The 21,020-nt window shown below is 36.7% G+C and overlaps 1 protein-coding gene across 1 annotated transcript in view; it reads left to right on the top strand.

Moving 5' to 3' along the window:
* Positions 1 to 21,020, top strand: part of LOC140142799 (dnaJ homolog subfamily C member 10-like) — a 35,198-nt gene that overhangs the window by 6,938 nt on the left and 7,240 nt on the right. Inside the window, exons 2-5 of the mRNA XM_072164802.1 lie at positions 5,536 to 5,721; positions 15,282 to 15,420; positions 17,514 to 17,576; positions 20,112 to 20,213. Coding sequence (XP_072020903.1) covers positions 5,536 to 5,721; positions 15,282 to 15,420; positions 17,514 to 17,576; positions 20,112 to 20,213 — 490 coding nt within the window. The remainder of the gene's footprint in view (positions 1 to 5,535; positions 5,722 to 15,281; positions 15,421 to 17,513; positions 17,577 to 20,111; positions 20,214 to 21,020) is intronic.

The following is a 21,020-nucleotide window of genomic DNA, read 5'->3' as shown; positions in this document are numbered from 1 at the left end:
TGCAAAATTGCCCCAAACCTTTTGAACAAAAGAAATTATGATATTACACTTGACAATGTATTGTTATATGATTTAAAGCCACTCAGTTGACATCGGAATTTACACAATGGTAGCATTATTAACGGGATGGATAATTACCATAGCATCTTGGGTTATGTATTTCAACATGTTTTTAATACATGGCAGTTTGTCATTAAGTGATTTGCGGCAGCAGGCTTCAATGATGCCTCTTGAGGCCATGGTAATTAAACGCAGAGATTTGCAAACAATGGTAACATCCGAGAAGCACTCTGCTGTTCTTGTTCAATTTGGTAAGCAAATTGAATTGTTAACTTCTGAATTTGCTTTGTAAATATGTTGGAAGGTATTCTTTAAAACAACCCTAATGTCACAGTTTGTGTGTTAGTGCGAAAACTTTGTAAGTGACATTTTGAGTGAAGTTACTGATTATAGATGAATGCACACATTTTAAGGTTACACGTCTTAAATGCAATTAATGAAATTTTAATTAAATTGAAAAAAGTTGAAATATAATAAATAAAGTTTAAAAAATCTTCTCTTGTAAAATGACAAAATGGATACAAAGTTCTTGCAATATAATGACACAACACATACTGCACTATTATAGTTGTATCATGTTTAGCCAACACCATAGGATATGATCTGCCTAATTATTTAAGGTTAGTGAAAGATGGTTAGATCATTATGCACACTATTCTATATTAATACACAATGTTATGAGTCTTGTTTTTTGCCAGTTACAAGCCGAACAAACTATACAGTATGCCAAAGAATTAAGGTACCAGTTGTGTTCACCCCTGTATACTAAATAAAGACAAATATGTCAAAATTAAAACAAGCAGTCAATACCCATACTAAATAATAATAAATAAACTTGGGTCTGTATTATTCTGTGATATATTGGCAGCAAAATGAAACTCATGTAATGCACAGTTTACACGAGGACTCTATTGCTGGAAATTTATTTCCAGCAAGGGAAAGTCCTCGTGTATATTGGTAATTTTGCCAGGCAATACCTCTGGACCTCTGACCTTTCATAGTTTCCTCAAAATAGAACTGGGGCTATTTTTTCAAGACAGTACTACAGTCTCCAGAGAGTTTCTCTGGAATGTTGATGGCTTTTCGTACACTTTTGTTATGTAATAGCAATAGAGTCCTTGTGTAAATTGTAAGGAGAGAAAAATCAGTTTTAATAAAATCTTTGTTTTCAAAAATGTGGTTATTTTGAGAAATTGGCAAAGTGCCAAAAGCCCTTCCCTGTAGTAATTTAATGGGATTTTGAGATGACCAAAAGTTGCATAAATCAAAAACGTTTTTTTGGACAAAATTTAAACTTGGCCAGTAAGGTTTTCTCATCAATACACACATCCTATATCATTTTCAAGGAGTTCTGAGCATGACACCGTAGCCTATAAAGCCACCTTAAAACATAAGGATTCAAGTCGTGTGGAGCTCAGTAAATCATGCTCCTGAAATGTTAAGGTGAGCTGTAGGAGCTCTGGTGCAATTGAGCTCCTCAAAAACGAAGGTCTGAATTTTAATGTGCTAACCAATGCATGGAAGCATGGCGATAATTCTCTTGTTCGGGAATGCTTTGTGTACTACAAATCAATAGGGCATGCAATGGAGCAAATTGCAACTTTTAAATTGGCATCTTCCTTGGCTTTTGTATCTTTGTGTCTTTATTTCTTGAACAATTAGTAATAAATAGTAAAATTTGGTTGGAAACGGTCAAGAATTGGCTGCAAAAACAGTGAAAATATGGGTAAAAACGGGGTTTTTGTTATGAAAATCGGTTACCAGCCTACGCGTCACTGCAGCTGGTCGGCAGCGTAGCGTCGGCGACAGCGTCGCGTGTCATGGCGTTACGCCAATCGCGCAAGTAAGCGGCGTGAGAGCCACCACGATTTGCATACGGAAAGAAGGAAATATAAGTACAAAAAGGACAAAAAGGTACATGGACGGGTCACGGGATGAAGCGGTACTATAAAGAAAAATTAAATTAAAATGAGGACAAAAAGTTATGAGTAATTAGACCAGCGGGTTAAAGTAACTAAATGAAACAGGAAGCGAAACAAAGAAGGAACTAGACTTAGCTGTGGTCTAACCCACGAACACAGCCGTGTGGTGACCCCTTAATGACCTTTGACCCAAAAATGTATGAAAACTCCCATAGACATTGGCTAATGTCAATGCATGGGTGTACGTGGCACCACTTTGCTGTTATTTGTGGCAGAAGGTGCATTTTGAGGGTTTTTCGTCTCAGACCGGAAGTGACCCCTTAATGACCTTTGACCCAAAGTAAAATAATACCACATATGAATTGGGTAACCACAATTCATGTGTGAACATACCGTTACTGTCCTACGTTTTTCTTAGCTAATAAAATTTTTTGAATGTATTTCGTTTTATACCGGAAGTGACCACATAATGACCTTTGACCCCAAATCTGTGAGGACCCCATAGACACTGGGTAATAACAATGCATGTGTGCAAGTGGCGTCATTTTCCTACGTAATTTGTGGGAGAAGAAGCATTTTAAGGGTATTTCGTTTTATACCGGAAGTGGCCCCTTAATGACCTTTGACCCTAAATAAAAAAATACCACATATACACAGGGTAACCACAATTTATGTGTGAACATACCGTTACTGTCTTATGTTTTTCTTAGCAAATAAACATTTTTGAAGGTTTTTCGTTTTTTTTACGGAAGTGACCCCTTAATGACCTTTGACCCCAAATCTGTGAGGACCCCATAGACACTGGATAATAACAATGCATGTGTGCAAGTGGTGTCACTCTCCACGTAATCTGTGAGAGAAGAAGCATTTTGAGTTGAAATCACGTTTTGACCCCTATGACCCCTGCTTGACCTTTGACCCCACGAATTTCATGTGACATGTAGGGGCATGTTCAATGATGGTTGTGACCAAGTTAGGTCAAAATCGGTGCAAGCATCTAAGTGCTAGAGCAAATGTAGTGGTCGGCAGAAAGAAGAAAGAAGAAACTAGATATATTGCATCCTTAGTAAGGCTGCGAAGTCTAGCCGTGACCTTGAAATGACATCTGATGACCTTGAAATGACCTTCACCACATTTTGCATCATATCCACATAACATATACTAATTTTCATTCAAATTGAATAAACTTTGTAATTTGACCCCTTTTGACCTTTAGTTGACCTCTGGTGACCTTGAAATGACCTCCAATATATTTTGAATCATATCAAGATCACATATACTAATTTTCATCTAAATTGGACAAATATTAGAATTTGACCCCTTTTGACCCCAAAACAGACCCCTCCTCCATGTTTAAGCCAAATCTGATTACAATCGTACATGAACATAATGCTAGAGCCCTTTTGGCATTATTCTAATGATCACAGCACGTAATATGCAGAAAATATTGAATTTTAAAGTGATTTTCAGTAATCAACCATTTTGTCCCCTGTTTGACCTTGAACTCAAAATCTGTGAGGACCCCATAGACACCAACTAATGTCAATGCATATGTGTCAGTCGCATCTCTGTACCATAGAATCTGTAGGAAAAGAAGCATTTTGAAGGTATTTGGTTATGTGCCGGAAATACCCTCTTAATGACCTTTGACCCCAAATCTGTGAGGACCCCATAGGCCCCGGCTATAGCCAAGGTAAATGTCCAAATCTCGATACTCTACCATGTAATCTGTAGGAGAAGAAGCATTTTTGGTAAAAATCACATTTTTAGCCAAAATTACTCATGCGTGACGTTTGACCCCAAATAGGTCATGTCATATGTAAAGGCTGGGGTAGTTGAGCTTGTGCGCAAGTTTGGTCATAATCGGTCAAATAATGAAGGAGCTAGAGCAAATTATATCAAATGTTGACAGAAGAAGAAGAAGAAGAAAGAAATAAGCCCAGAAACAGGAGTCTAGCAGCGCTCGCTAGACTAAGAAAGAAAGAAAGAACCTGTAAGAAAAAAGACACAGCCGTGACTAACGTCACGGCTGTGTAAAAAACTATTCAGGAAATGTAAGAAAAAAAGAAGCTAAAATAATGAGAACAGAATTTTAAAAAAACATGGAAACAGGAAATCACAAGCAGCAAATAAAAAAAGATGCTAAAAGGGAAATGTAAGAAAGAACAGATTTAGAAAATAATGGGAACTGGGTTAAATAAATAAATAACATGGAAACGGAAAATCACAAGCTAAGCAGAGGAAACTAAAAATGTTAGAATAGACAGATTTAGATAAATAAAAATGTACCTTTTCAATGATTCTACCTGTTCAGTAATTTTTCCTGTTATTGTGAACGCTCCCATTTACTCATCTAGCGGGGACCCGCGCGAAGCGCGGGTATATCCCGCTAGTCATTTTAAAATGAAATAATAATTAATGATAATTGAATTCTGAAATAATGCTTCTGTATGATTTATTTGATTTGCAAAATAATCATATAAAAGTTCAAACTAAATAAAAGTTTTGTCTTTTGCAAAGACAAATTTTTCTATTTTTTAAAAACTGAAAGAAAGAAAGAAACAAACAAACTAGCATAAAATACAGAAAAAACCATGAAGTATATGTTCAAACAAACAAAAAATGTACCATTTTTACTTCGGTGAATTATGATTACTTCAGGTAAGTTGAATATTAAATTTAGTTTATATTAAACAGTGCTTTTCATTTCCTTCCAATTTAAAATGGATTCAAAAACAGAAGATAATTAGCATGCATTTACACACATATGTATTGTAAGTGATCATAAACCTATGACAAATATATCAATGCAATTATTAACACATGTTGAAGAACTAACAAATCAGAAAAGGCCACATCTATCTCAGTACAGCTGTTATCAGAGTAACTAGCAAATGATAGAGTGTGGAATTTATTGAACCACCCTGTACTACATGCCATATGGAAGAGACTGGAATCAATAGGCAAGACTATCAGTAAAAGTGTTTTGCCATCATGGTTGGGTGATATTGTGAAATATACAACATTAATGTGAATAGTTAAAAATTCCCAACCACTGCATGGTGATAAAACCAATATTTAAACTAACCCAAATTATTGAAACTGAAGAGTCTCACAAATGTTTTTGATATGCAAGCTATATCAAAATGATTGGTACCCGTCAGTTTTCATTGATAATGGATGAGGGGGGAATACCCCCCAGTCAGAACTCTTGCCCTCCTCCCGTTATGAAAATGTCCACTTTTTGTGGTAATTTTGCTCAAAATTTGTTGATTTTACCCCCCCTGAAATTCACTTTCCCTCTATGCCCCCCCCCCTCCCCCAAAACATCCTGGCACAACCACTGTGTAGAAGCAACCCTTCTATTGATGTGTATAAAACCAATGATATCAACCTGGTGTTTTTTCTCTCTCTAGGCACTGTTGGGTGCATAAGATGTAAAGACTTGGAACCACACTACCAGAGTGTATAGAAGTAACCCTTCTATTGTTGTGTATAAAACCAATGATATTAACCTGGTGTTTTCTCCCCCTCTCTCTCTCTCTCTCTCTAGGTACTATTGGGTGTATAAGATGTAAAGACTTGGAACCACACTACCAGAGTGTATTTGATCACTATAGAAGCAACCCTTCTATTGGTGTGTATAAAACCAATGATATCAACCTGGTGAGACAGTTAGGATTACCAAAAGTACCTGCTGTGATGTTATATCGTCATGGTATACCAATATTATATGAAGGTAAGAGATTTGAAAATTATGTCAGGAATCCCTCAACAATTTTGATTTTGAAATGAAATGTGGAAAAAAAAGTGGGGAGAAATTATAAAATTTTCATAACCAATAAAAAAATTTCATAACCAAGTGTACTAGAGATATGGTGTATGGTGTTTTCGGCATTACCAAAAGTTAGTGCATGACTACATGGCCTGATATGATTACAGGGGCAGCACCCTGGGTGAGCCGAGAGGGGGGTCACAAAATTTGCCCTTGGTAATAATTACATGTTTTTACCTTGATCAGTACCGCCGAGACCCATTAATACGGGCCCGGGGTAAAATGAGCGCACAGGGCCCCTTTTTTACGGGGTCCCCCTGAGATGTCTTTTCTTTGCTTTTATGGGCCCATTAATGTATGTTTTCTTTAATTTTATGGGCCCCCCTAGGACCCAGGGCCCAGGGGCTAATGCACCCCTTAACCCCCCCACGTCGACGCACTGACCTTGATGCCCATTACCCAAAATTCTTATTAGTTCAATCACTAAAGCAATTTGGATATAAGATGCCTAAAATGTGTACCGCATTGACCCATAGAATGGTACATGCTCATAGGATGACACACTGCCTACTATCTCATTTATGTTCATACTAACTAAAACCAAACCTATCTAAGGCATAAAATTTACTGGGTAGTAAGAATAATATGAGTTTTCCTTGATGCCAATCTTCTGCAGAGGAGGATCAGTTTCAACATGCGATATTCCAAATTCCCAGGCACTGAAATTATCTGGTGCAATGACATCCCAGTAATACAATGAAGGCTGACGACAATTGAGCGCAAACAATCATTACGTCATTGCAGTAAACAATTTCGGCGTAGGAATTTGACAGCCGGCTGTTTTTATTAGTTTTTATGGTCAATATGAGTTTGTTTGAAATAAAACCATGTGATTTATACTTGATAATTATTTTGCTAACAAATAAGGCAAAAAGTTGTGACTTCCTTTAATGTTGTTTGAGAGTTATTTCATATTGTAATGTAATGTAAATTTTCTAATTGTACCCCCCCAAATATTTTTCTTGCCCCCAGTTTGCCACAGACTTTCAAGTCAAAAACCCCAAATTATACAAATTTCCACTTTTTGCAATTTACTTTCGGTAATTTTGGGCAAAATTTGTTGATTTTGCCCACCTGAAATTATTTTTGCGCCTCATGCCCGACCACTGGGAAAAATTCCTGGTGCTGCCACTGAGCTTATTACATACAATAACATTAACAATTGATATAACACAAAAAAGTGAGGCAGCTTTTGGATATTTTGTGATTTGTGTCTGAACTTATCAAAATAGAGGAAAATGGTTGAAAATTATAAAACCAGAATACTTACACTAAGTTACAGTATTACACAATAATTGTATAGCTACATTACATGAGCATTATAATACTATACTGCTATGGTTAGAATAATTGCATCAGTTCAGTTAATTTGTCATATTAATGGAAGTTCCTGTTACAGGTGTAATATAATGAGTGTTGCCATATCTGATTTATAACGTGTGTGACAAGCCTCAAATTTGGAGTGCAGCTGGTCGCTTGTCAGTATATCCCACTGATGTCTATTCATAATTCCTGGTACTAACGGTACCATTAAATGATACCATTAATTCCAGATATTAACGGTACCAAGAATTATACTAATGACTCAATATAAGTTACGTTTGTGAATTTAAGCGGGCGTAACTCGGTATTTATTGCGGTAAAAATTTGACCAAACATGGTAACGGCCATGGGTTATTCTTCAAAATGCATGATGTATATCCGGTGTATAGTTACCCTGATTAAAATGTGTTATTACAATGATCAAATTTCCAATAATATATCCAAGCTCGCTAGTAATCCATCATTATGGGGCTCACAGAGAAAGGTGCACATGATTAAAATTAAAGCCACTTCAGAGACATTTTTGTGCAAAATTGGGTTACGACCTCATATCCCCCATCATCCCCCCACTTTTCTCAAAAAAATTTTCTCTCAGATTTTTATGAGATTTTTATAACACTCAGAATTTTATACCACTGGAAACCTCTGGCTACATAATGTTTATGTACAAAAAAAATTCTTACACATTGTGTATGGAGCAGTGTAATACTCATAATCATGCATAACTCGCAAACGCAAAATCAGAATCAACTGACATTTTGGAAATAAGCTTATTTTATGGATATCTGCTGGACTGGAGATCTTCATAACAAGAGGATGCTAGGATCACAAAATAATCATTTAGTAAATGTCATTTCAACTCGGACCAATTTTCTTTGCTTCACCTCAGTTGTTCGGCTCAAAAATTAAAAGGGGTCGCATGTCTGACAATAAAACATTTTATGGAAAAGAAATACTTTTCATGGAAATGTTACAATATGGCTTTAAGTTTCCATGGTAAATTTCGATCTATCTTGCTCATAAATCAGAATGTATCGTATACAGTGTAGGATATCATTAACATGGTGTGACTTTATATAATTACGGAAATTAGATGAACTATCACGCAATATTCTTTTTTTTTCTAAAATGGTAATTGAATCCAGTGGCTGTGAGAGGCAATCATACAAGGATTTATATTGGGGAATGCTTGACCTTTTTATTGGGAAAAATACCTTTTGTGCAGAAGGTGGACTGACAAAATGGTCTTTTTTTAGGATATTTTAACAGCTTTACAAGAAAAGTGGACCTTTATCATTTTTCTCCCTCAAAGGAGTATTTTGTGATTCTAGCATCCTCTTTTTATTGTATATGTTTGAGTAGGTATCTACAAAAAAGTTTATTCACAAAATTCCACTTGATTCCAATTATGATCCATAGGCCACTGTGTTGTAATGTCAACGTCATTCTGTTGGGGTTTTTTTTTGGGGGGGGGGATATCATGAACATACAGGTCCTTTGATCAGCCATAACATGGGCAGGATTTCATACTTAGGAGACAGCAGTTGCTTAGGCAGGGGTGGGGATAAGCAGCTGCTCTACCCTGCCCGACACACATACACCCATGAGAAGTCTGCCCCAGCCCTTTTGGGGTTCTGGCTGCCTTGATATTTGAGATTTTAGGCTTTTTTCCCCATTTTTTGCCCCTTGAAAGTTCCCTTGTCTTGCCCCCTTTCCACTCTGTGAAAAAGCCCTGGCTGCACCACTCACTGGGGTACAGGCTCTTGATTCCCTGACTGACTATACAGGATGGCATTAATATACTGCTACTACCCCCTGATTCTTGTGAAAGTTGTTCTGAGTTCTTCCTCCTATTTCCAATATTTGTTTACACTCATATAGCCATAATCAAGGTAAATTTCAGGTAGTTTATCAGTCTCTTATTTACTGCTGATATTAGGTAGTTTATTAGTGTCTTACCTACTGCTGATATCAGGTAGTTTATTAGTCTCATATCTACTGCTGATATTAGGTAGTTCATCAGTCTCTTATCTACTGCTGATACCAGGTAGTTCATCAGTCTCTTATCTACTGCTGATACCAGGTAGTTCATCAGTCTCTTATCTACTGCTGATACCAGGTAGTTCATCAGTCTCTTATCTACTGCTGATACCAGGTAGTTCATCAGTCTCTTATCTACTGCTGATACCAGGTAGTTAAGGTGGCTGTGTACTCTCAGACATGCATGTAGTAAAAGTGCAATAACTTTGTAATTATTCAGCATAAAACATATAAAAGTATACATTTTTATGAAGGCAAGACATCAATAAATCTTAATATAAATACAGATTTGGGGTAAAACAACAATTTTGAAGAAAATCACAAAAAGTGAGTTTTTGGCAATATTTGTTAGGTACATCATAACAAAAAAACACTTTTTCCAAAATATTTTATTTTGTTTTTAGCTCAATCTTGAGGCTCCATTCCAAAAACGGTTTTTTTATTTTTTTGATATTGGCCTTGTTTTTTGAGATATTGACCATATAAGGCATCAAAATGAACTTTTTAAAATTCAAAAACGCCTATTTGCACAAAATGATGCCCAAAATCGGAAATAGACCAAAATAAAAAAATTAGAAAACTGTTTCTTGAGTCGATCATGCTTTTTACGATGATCATATTTGCTTACCTATAGATGCTGTATTTATTGAGTTATCGTGTACCTAAATCGTCATTTTACCGAGAAAATGAACATTGAAATAATGGCCGTTGAAGTTTAAAGTGGTCACATTTTGCACTTTCATCGAATCTCACAGGAGAATGCGACAGTTTTCGTTTTTGTAACTTATATTACGTGAACATCGGGTAAATCCACAGCCCCTTGAGAAGTTTGAGCGAAATCCATTCATAACTTGATATTTAAATCGGGGAAAGAACTTGAAAAAACCCACATTTTATCAGCTAAACGGAGCCATTTGACCACTAGGTTTTTGTGAAATCAGTGCTTCCGTGGTGTTTCCATAAGATGCGCCGGCGCATGCAGATAAGCGTCGTGTATGGGTTGCGTGTTTGTGCGGGAACAAATTGCGCGATACGCAACGCGATGAGTTGTTCTTGCAGCGTGTACCTTGCTGGTACAACAAAGATTTTCTTTCCTTTTCAATTTCAAACACGAGTGGAATAGTGTAATAAAATCCTTAAAATATTGCAGTTGGAGTTTACAAATCTGGATTTTCATTCCTTGTATTTATAAAAAACATAACAAGGTACAAACATATCATAAAAACTCAATTTTGAGAAAGAAACAATGGCTAGAGTACACAGCCGCGTTAATCAGTCTCTTACCTGATTAGCTTCTGCTGATATCTACTGCAGGTATCAGGTAGTTTATCAGTTTTGATTTGATTTGATTTGTTCGGGTTTTGACAACCCTGGATAACCCAAGAAAGCCTTTATTGAAGCTTATTTCCAGTGGAGTCCATTTGAACACCGGGACGGGTTGGGAACAGTCAGGGGTTAACACCCTACTTTCTTCGAAACTGGCTGCGAGATACATGTACAGGTATGGCTCTCTGTACACGGGACCGACGGCTTAACGTCCCCTCCGAAGGACGGAGTACTTTCATGATTCATTTACCCAACTGTAAATGAACCATGTTGAGAGCGGAAGTCTGAATTTAATCTACAGAAGTTGCCAATTAATTTCAGACTTTTTTTTTCCAAGTCAATATCCCAGCAAATCGCCACCGCCGGGAATCAAATCCGGACCTCATGCACTAAAGGCAAGTACCCTAACCATTGCGCCACGCTCTCCCGCCACAGTCTCTTATCTACTGCTGATATCAGGTAGTTTATCAGCCTCTTATCTTCTGCTGATATCTACTGCAGATATCAGGTAGTTTATCAGTCTCCTATCTACTGCTGATATTAAGTAGTTTATCAGTCTCTTATCTACTGCAGATATGAGGTAGTTTGTCAGTCTCTTTTTATCTACTGCTGATATCAGGAAGTTTATCAGTCTCTTACCTACTGCTGATATCAGGTAGTTTATTAGTCTCTTATCTACTGCTGATATCAGGTAGTTTATCAGTCTCTTATCTACTGCAGATATGAGGTAGTTTATCAGTCTCTTTATCTACTGCTGATACCAGGTAGTTTATCAGTCTCTTACCTACTGCTGATACCAGGTAGTTTATCAGTCTCTTATCTACTGCTGATATCAGGTAGTTTATCAGTCTCTTATCTACTGCTGATATCAGGTAGTTTATCAGTCTCTTATCTACTGCAGATATAAGGTAGTTTATCAGTCTCTTTATCTACTGCTGATATCAGGTAGTTTATCAGTCTCCTACCGACAGCTGATATTAGGTAGTTTATCAGTCTCTTATCTACTGCATCAGATATGAGGTAGTTTATCAGTCTCTTTATCTTCTGCTGTAATCAGGTAGTTTATCAGTCTCTTATCTACTGCTGATATCGGGTAGTTTATCAGCCTCTTATCTTCTACTGATATATACTGCAGATATCAGATAGTTTATCAGTCTCCTATCTACTGCTGATATTAAGTAGTTTATCAGTCTCTTATCTCTTATCTACTGCAGATATGAGGTAGTTTATCAGTGTCTTTATCTACTGCTGATATCAGGTAGTTTATCAGTCTCTTATATACTGCAGATATAAGGTAGTTTATCAGTCTCTTTATCTACTGCTGATATTAAGTAGTTTATCAGTCTCTTATCTCTTATCTACTGCAGATATGAGGTAGTTTATCAGTGTCTTTATCTACTGCTGATATCAGGTAGTTTATCAGTCTCTTATCGACTGCTGATATCAGGTAGTTTATCAGTCTCTTATATACTGCAGATATAAGGTAGTTTATCAGTCTCTTTATCTACTGCTGTAATCAGGTAGTTTGTCAGTCTCTTACCGACTGCTGATATCAGGTAGTTTATCAGTCTCTTACTGACTGCTGATATCAGGTAGTTTATCAGTCTCTTATATACTTCAGATATAAGGTAGTTTATCAGTCTCTTTATCTACTGCTGTAATCAGGTAGTTGATCAGTCTCTTACCTACTGCTGATACCATGTAGTTTATCAGTCTCTTGCCTACTGCTGATACCACATAGTTTATCAGTCTCTTACCTACTGCTGATATCAGGTAGTTTATCAGTCTCTTTATCTACTGCTGATATCAGGTAGTTTATTGGTCTCTCAGTAAGAGCTGATATCAGATACCATAAAAGGGGGCAACTTGACAAAGGTAACTTTGGCAGCATTTTGCAACTCACTTTTTACAAGTTCAACTCTTTATGAAATGTATTTTTCTTTGAAAAGAAAGAATAATTCTTTTTCTAAAATTATTAAGCTTCAAAGAAAATCAATTTTTGATAAATTTCTATATCCTGTCTGTGTTTGTCCGATTCCTAGTAATTAGGCCTACGACATGGGCTAATTGAAATTTAAGAAGAACGCACGTAGGCCCTACGTACGTGCGTTCTACTTAAATTTCAATTTAGTCTCAACTATTTGTGGTGTGATCAAGCAAAATCAGTCTGAAGTCGGGCATATATTATTTTCAGTTTTCTTATGATTGCATTGAAATTGAACATTTTAGTTCCAAAGATGTGAAAAGTGAAAGTGTTTCCAAAACAATAGGCAACCAAATTATTTCCTTTGTTTGGTGATATCTGAAAATCAATATTTCTGACTTCTGACTGATTTTTCTTGATCACATCATATATAACAAAAACTGAAAGATAAATGTTTAACCTTTAAAATCCATCCACACCTAATTAAGAAATTTTAAAAAATATTATATTTTGTGGGTGGCACTTGTCTCTGATTAAATTTGGTTAACTATACCATGAATCTGGTGTTCAATTCCTAAAATGTTAACTATAAATCACAATCTATGAAATTTGACTACAGGTTGACGTAAATTGGAGTTTTGATTTCTTAAGTGTGTGGGCTAATTATTAGTTATATTTGGCTTTACACACTCCCCAAGATTTGTTATTTGTTATGACGTGGTATATCGAAAGGAGACACTTTTGGGCAGGATCGTAAATGGAGAAATAGAACAAAATCTGGCCGGGTGATTTTTTCACAATTTGGGTTTGTTGCAAATTTGTGCTGTTAATAATGTTGTCTGACAGTTTCAGACTGGAATATAACTGGCATCTTGTATTTTTTCAGACATATTTCAAGGTCATTCCTAGTCACAACATTGTCAATAATGTTTTTAAAGGCCCATATCTCACCTTCCAATTTTATAATACCATAACTTACTAACTCAATATCTTCGCTTAGGAATGTCCGACTACATTGGAGAAAACGGTGTTGTGGAGCAAAATATCTCTTAATTTAAGATTTGTAAAACACTCAAAATTGATTACCTGCCCAAAAGTGTCTCTTATTGATATACCACGTCACATTATGTGAAGGAAGTGGGCAAAACAAATTAAAATGATTTTGTCAGAATAATGATTGCCGTTGGTTTCAAGTAGACTCCCCAAATAAGTTTTTATGTTGAAACATGTTTTAATCTTTGAAATATCTGCAGTAACTTAGCCATAGTGAAGATGTCAAAGTAGCCAAGTAATTAGTGTGAAATTATTGTATTTTAAATCTCTCCCAAAACTTGAGTATCATTATTTGGATGTTATTAGGGCAAACTGCACTTTATAATTGTTGTTTTGAGGCTATTTTGAAAATATAAATATTTTTCCTTTAGAACTGAGAAATATTGTGAAGGATGCGCACATAAATTGATCATTTGCATCAGGGTCTTCCTTAAGCATTTTGATGAAGGGGTATATTCCATTTTTGGATCCTTTCAATTGTGAATATTTCATCTTAGGAGTATAAAACATTCCCCAGAGGGTATTTTTTATTTTAACAATGTGTGTCTTTATTTCACTGAATTGTTGACCCAATTTTTTCCTGCCAGGATGCTCAGTAATCTAAAAAAAGTTTGGGGAGGGGGTGGTTTGCAGACTGAAATTTATTGATTCATACCCCAACTAGCTACCACCATAATCTCATGGTTCATTCTCATAATACCGTACTGACGCGAGTAAAGTCCCACCTTTGAGTTAAGTCCCACCACCAAATTTTTTTTTTTTTTTAAGTTATTTATTTTTTCAGCTTTGGAGTGTCCCTGGACCTAGAGCTAAATGCTGGGATCATTCATGGTTGATTTAAAAAAAATTGCAGGCCTATGTGTTTTGAATAAATTTGTACTCATGTCATACTCTATTAATGATTTATTTTTAAAAATCAACCATGAATGATCCCAGCATTTAGCTCTAGGTCCAGGGACACTCCAAAGCCGAAAAAATAAATAACTTAAAAACTTTCTTTTTTTAATTAGTGTATAGTCCCACCCCAATTTTGAAAAATGTTCACCCAAAAGCGGGGTGGGATTATACTCGAGTCAGTACGGTAAGTATATTTTTGTCATGTATCACCACCAGATGAAAATATCATTGAATATATAAACGTGTACATGTTTAAGATTTTGTATGCGTTTGACTTTTCACTTTGCAATTGAAGTGGTACGGAAAGTGTGTGAACGCGTAAATATGAGTCATTTGTGTGTTAAAGTAAACCCCGATTCGTATTTAAGAAGTCGTATATGGAGGGGATTCAATGCATATTTTTGTTCCATTAAACACAGAGGTCAATGTTAGCATTTTCAGGGTTTTACATAATTGTACCGCAACTGTACATGCCATATTTAATTAATCGTAGATTATTTTACTTATTTTATTTAGTCTCAAATGGACAGCCACAAAGATACTTTCTCAATTCCCTGACTAAGTGTGTTTCTCCCAGACTCATTGACCACAATGACCAGGTCGCTCTTTACACCCGCTGCGCTGTTGACCAGTCAGAATAGAATAAGAGATGGGCACATTTATTTGAATGCATTCTTTTCTTTTTCTTTGCATTTTCATGGTGCCCCTTTTCTTGGGATTTACTTTTTATGCCCCCAGCTCAGACCCTGTGAGGCTGTGCCCAGGGGTAACCCACCCAAAAAATCTGGGCATGTTCAGCACAATAAAAAGGCAGTGTAGAAGCATGGAGAAGTGATGAGATTTTTATTATTATTTATTTATTAAAAATCATTATTGTTTTATTATTTTTGTTAAATTTCAGGTACGATAACAGCAGAAGACATCACCCAGTGGGTGGATGATAACATAGAAAGTTTTACAACTCATCTTAAAGATGATGATTTTGAGCATTTAACACAGTCATCAACAGGGGCTACCACTGGTGATTGGCTTGTAAAATTGTGAGTACTAGAAGAAGTAATCATACAGTATACAGTTGTGCAGAAGGCAGTTTTCAAAATGGCTGCCAATTCTAGAGCCATAGAATAGTTGACTAATGAGATATGTTGACTGAACTTTGTACCAGCCCTCAATTAAGGATCTGAAGGGCACGGCAACTTTTTTAGGGCAAGTTGATAATTGCCTTGGATTTTCACTGAAAAGGCAAGGCAGCACAGCAGTTTAAGAGGGCATCATGGCAACTGTTGAAAATTTGAGAAGGGCACCAAGGCAATTTCTCAAAGGTGAAGAAAACACACATAAACATAGATAGATAATTTTATAATGAAGGAGCAGGGCTAGGGCACCAACGGCAACTTCATTAGAGGGCACGGCAAGTGACTGCCTTGGGTAAAGGACATATTTTGAGGGCATTATGGCAGTGGGGGTGCACAGTGGGCACCCACGGCAAAATGCCATGGGTGTAGTGGGTTAATTCGAGGGCTGCTTTGTACTTTATTATATGACATACAACATACAGGGTGTCCCAGAAAAAATTACCGAGTGAATAAAATTGAACGTAAGTCGAGAAATAGACATCAGAATCAAAAAAATTAAAATGTAGCGCATAGCCTAGTTTGTTGTGCATCACATACGAAAATTTGATTTGATTCGGTTGACTGATTCTGAAGAAATGAACGATTGCATAATGCATGCATCAATGCAGTTCATTCCAAGTTTGATCAACAGGAGCTTTTTACATAATTATATATACTTGCTCACCGCTTCCTAAAGTTTGTGTATCTCGTTAAATTTATTCCAACGGTGTTATATCATTCATGCTTTCACTGAAGATGAATAACAGTTTGTCCGAGAAAACTTCTGCAATTGGAAGCTCTCCAACTTTCATTCTTTAGGTTGTGCAAATATTTTATATTTTGACTTCATACAAAGAACATTTGAGCCAAGAATGATAATGACCAAGTGCTTACAGCTTTATGTGTGATTTTGATACCATGCAACATTAATGTTGAAGTTTTAAAAGATTTAAACTTTGTATTAGGGGCTGTGCATTAATTATGAGCCCGGGGGAGGGTAAAATTGGGGGGGGGGGTCAAGAAATTTTGGCTAGCCAAAAGGGGGGCAAGCAATTTTTGGCAAGCGATTTTGGCACACATTCTTGGGGCGCCTTTTAAATAAAACGCTCTAAAAGGCTTAGGAAAACCAGACGGAAACGCTTAAATATGCAAATTTTGGCATGTACAAGGGGGGGCAAAGAATTTTGGCGGGCTGAGATGGGGGCAAGCGATTTTTGGCGGGCCGTTTGGAAATTTTACCCCAATTCATATTCAAAACTGAGATTGTAATCGACTCTGGTATAATGATAACAACACACAGATCATAAATCTCTTGTCTATTTTGTTGATCAACATCGTTGTCCATTTAAGAAAGAGTGCAGCATTATCCTTTACACACAAATAATGTGTCTGAGGCAGTAAAAACATAAATAATGGGCGAGGCGCACTATTTCTATTCTATTACCACAAAATAGTGCGATTTTTAAGAGAAAATATCACATTTTTTTTTTAATTATTTCAAGTTGTTTACCTCAAGGTGGAGCGCCAATACATAAGTGATAGCGAGTATTGCAGAATACGCAACCAAGCGTAATGCTTTGCGTAGAATGCTTAACGACGCTTATATACTGCATCGCGCTTTGCTGTGCACTGTGATGCGAGAAGAACATAAAGTTTGTTGCCCTGGCCACTTTATTGCTAATTAATGGTCTTTCACGTGACACGTTTCAACAAATCACAGTGCGCTATTTTGAATAATGGGTCGTGGGGGTAATAGAATAAAGTATAACCTTGCCTTACTAACCGCAAAAATTCACTATCCCGAGCGTCAGTTAGGGGCTCATGATTATTGGCTGTACATTTTACTGCAGCCAATTCATTTCATGTTATACCTAGTCAGTTTCTTTGTACGATACTATAAATTTAGATCTGGGTTAGGGTAACTTTATCACAATGTTTTCCAAGTCAATGCCAAGTTCAAACTCAAGTGTTCAGTTTTTTTTAATGATAATTATTGTTAATGATGATTTTGTTGACAGCTGCGATACAGATTCAGCTAAATGTGTCAGTATACTACCAGTCTGGGAGAGTGCTGCATACAAGTAAGTTATCATTTAAAGCAATAATATGCAATTTGCATAAAAGAATAGATTCCTCGGATCACATTGTCCCCTTTTAATTTCAAGCCAAACAAATAGGTAAATAAAGACTACAATGCGTGTATTAGCTCGTAGATCATATTATTATTGAGTGGAGCTTCACGCAGCTGGGACATATAAATAAGACAAATTGTGATACGCACACAGTTTATACGTCACCGATTCATTAATACACATGCAGTGGCGTATCGTGGGTCATCCGATTGGGGGGAAACCGGGTCTAATTGGGAGGGCACAAGCCGTTTTTCAGCCATTTTCCTATGGGTTTTTTTAAAATTTCAGATCGATTGGGGGGCCATGTGCCCCTGTGCCCCTATGACGTTACGCCATTGTACACATGAGCTCACATGCACAAGATGTGTTAGCCATCACTCGATCAATGAATCCAGGGATCTCTGGATTTAATATAAAAACTTAAATTTGACTGTAATTAAAGCACTTCAGGCTTAGTCTTTCACCATTGGGCTTTACAGTCAAGCAAAAAATAGAAATTCAAGAAAAATAGAGGGTGTCGCTGTGGAGCAAATCTTTAAAAGTACTGTATTCAACCCATCAAAGGTTGATGGTCCGAAAATGTTTCATCTATTCATTGATAACTGGGTAATTAGGGCAACTGCCTAAACAAATGTGGGCTATTCCAGTTAAAGTGCATATACCCCCTATGGAAGACATGATCATAATCTTCCCCACAGTGAGTGAGACTTTCAAATAGGGTTACCCGACCGCAAGGAAGATATATCTTTTTTCCATGCTGAATGTGTGATTCTATTTGAAATATGCACCCCCTGTATGGGAAATTAAAGCCATATTATAACATTTTCAAACAAAATAGATTAGCATTTCTTTGCCATAAAATGTTAGCTTTTACAGTCAGATATATCCCCTTTTATTTTTGAGCCGAACAACTACGGCAAAGCAAAGAAAATTAGAATTTACTACCAGCGCACATGTTGCCAATACGTACCACTCCTTCGGTCATGTTGTGGTACGACCCTTTGTTGTGTATATCACCGTCCCAGCACGCCCGTATACGTACTGTGTGTTATGAACATCGTGTATGCGTTCGACTAATAATTCCATCGTAATAATAAAGCGCCGGTTGCGGCGTTTTATTCAAAATCTCGAATTTTGACAAAACTACAGCACCTAGAGTCTTGATTTTTGCATGGTATATTGGTTTAATAAAGGCCTACAATTTAATCGTGTAAAAAAGGAATTTTAAAAATTCAGTGAGGGCGTCTTCCTCAGCAAATGTTATAATATGGCTTTAAGGGCATGTCTTCTATAGAGGGTGTAAGGATGTCAACTGGAATAGCCCAATTATCCATTTGTTATCATCTTAAACAATTATTATGAGCAAAAAGATTGTACAATCAAATTCAGCATGAAATCGCCAGACATGGTAGTGTTTGGATACTCACAGCATAATAGACTCAGTAACATCATGGATTGATATAAACATCTCAAAAAAAGTAACTAACCCCCTTAAATAATGGCCATTATTCAAAAAGGGGCTATTGTATAACAAATCTGTAAAATGCGTTGGAAGCAGAATTTATTTCTGCGCATTTTGACACCTCATTTGATACGATAGCCCAGGAAACAATAAAACACCGGTCAATTTAATGTAGTGAGGTCCAGATTTGAAAGTTGCACTTACATGCAAATTTTTACAATACAAAAACACTCAGATATCATTAGACAGATTTCCTTCCATTACACTGAATACAAAATCAATACAATTTACTGCAACTTTCAAATCTTGGGTTACATTGATTTAAATGTACGCTGTGATGTCAATATTTAGTCAATTGCTGCAAATGAGGTGTCAAAATGTGCAGAAATAAATTCTGCTTCAAATGCGTTTTACAGATTTGTAATACAATCACCAGTTTTTGAATTATGGTCATTATTTAAGGGGGGTTAGTTACTTTTTTTGAGATGTTCATATCATTAGAATAGCATGCATATATGGTTGGACGCAGCACCTGCCCATGCTAGTTGGGCTTTACATAATGTGTGACTAGCCCTGGCTTATGCGAATTTACTCGAGCTTAAGTTAAAATGTAGATGCCCACAGTAACAAAAAATGAGTAAGTTTAGCCAATTATAAGTTTTACAATGAACCATTCTGAGGGGTACTTTCTTTGGCAATATCTCATGTTTGTATTTATGTCAGCAGTGGCGTAGCCTGGGGGAAGGGGGGGGGGGGTAGCTTGTGAAAAATCTTACCCCCTCTTGCTGCCCTTAAGGGATGGTGACTACCCCAATATGTAAGATTTTAAGGCCTTTTTGTACCTTTTACCCCATTTTGGACCATTTTTGTCAATGTTTCTCCCCCCCCCCCTTAAAATTTGTCTTTCCCCCTTTTCCCACCCTCTGGAAAAATGCTGGCTAAAAAGTGCATAAAGAGTTATGCACCATGTTCAAACTCATAGAAAAATGTGTATTTTGTAATATTTTGTTATCTTTTTCCAGGTTAAAAGGCCAGGTCAACGTTGCCAGTGTCAATATAACTGAAAATCCTAAATTAGCCAAAAGGTTCAAGGTTTTAACAGAAGATTTACCAGTTATAATATTGTGAGTATTATATGTGTTATCCATCAATGTCTATATCCTGGCTGCGAAGGTTAATTGTGGAATTTCAAGGGTGTGCGCTTCTTTGCTGCATGTCTATGTGTTGTTTAATGGTTATGGGGCCGTAGTGTTCAGCTACAATCTGTTAAGTTAGCTGAGGCTTGTGGATCAACATCTAGGTGCTTAATTGATAATTAAAATGTTGCCTTTTCTGGAAACAAAAAAGATTTTGTAACCCTGGATATGTCAAGTTCAGAAACTATGGCTAACATATGCCTGCATAGGGTATATTGCTGATAGCGATTGATAGGCATGCTGGGAATGAAAAGGGCTCAAAAAAGATTGAATTTGTGCCCTTTACATTTCCAGCATACATTTTTGCCTATCAATCGCTATCAGCAATATATCCCATGCAGGCAACACTGTGGATAGCAGATGACCCACTAGTTACAGAACAGGTTATTTGCTGCAATGATTTATGACATAGACATAAGATATTAAAGACATGATATTACAAGGGCGGCGGAACCCGGGGGGCCCGGGGCCCCTCCCCTTTTTTTGCCGGGGGCCTGCCCCCCCCCCCCCCCACTTTTAACCCATAATGTGCTGTGGGTGAACAGAAATAATCAAATCTCAATTGTAGACCGGCTCTAGACCCTTAACATGCTTAAAGAAAGTGTAAAAATGATGCACGAAATGGCTTCAATTGGACCTTCATTTTGCAAAATTTTCCAACTCCCCTGTATTAGGACACCCAACACTAAAAGCAATAATTCCTATACAATTATAGTGAAAACTTGTCCACGAATC

Source organism: Amphiura filiformis, chromosome 20 (assembly GCF_039555335.1).
Source record: "Amphiura filiformis chromosome 20, Afil_fr2py, whole genome shotgun sequence".
In the NCBI taxonomy this organism is placed as follows: domain Eukaryota; kingdom Metazoa; phylum Echinodermata; class Ophiuroidea; order Amphilepidida; family Amphiuridae; genus Amphiura; species Amphiura filiformis.
This window is presented reverse-complemented; position numbering and strand designations above follow the sequence as displayed.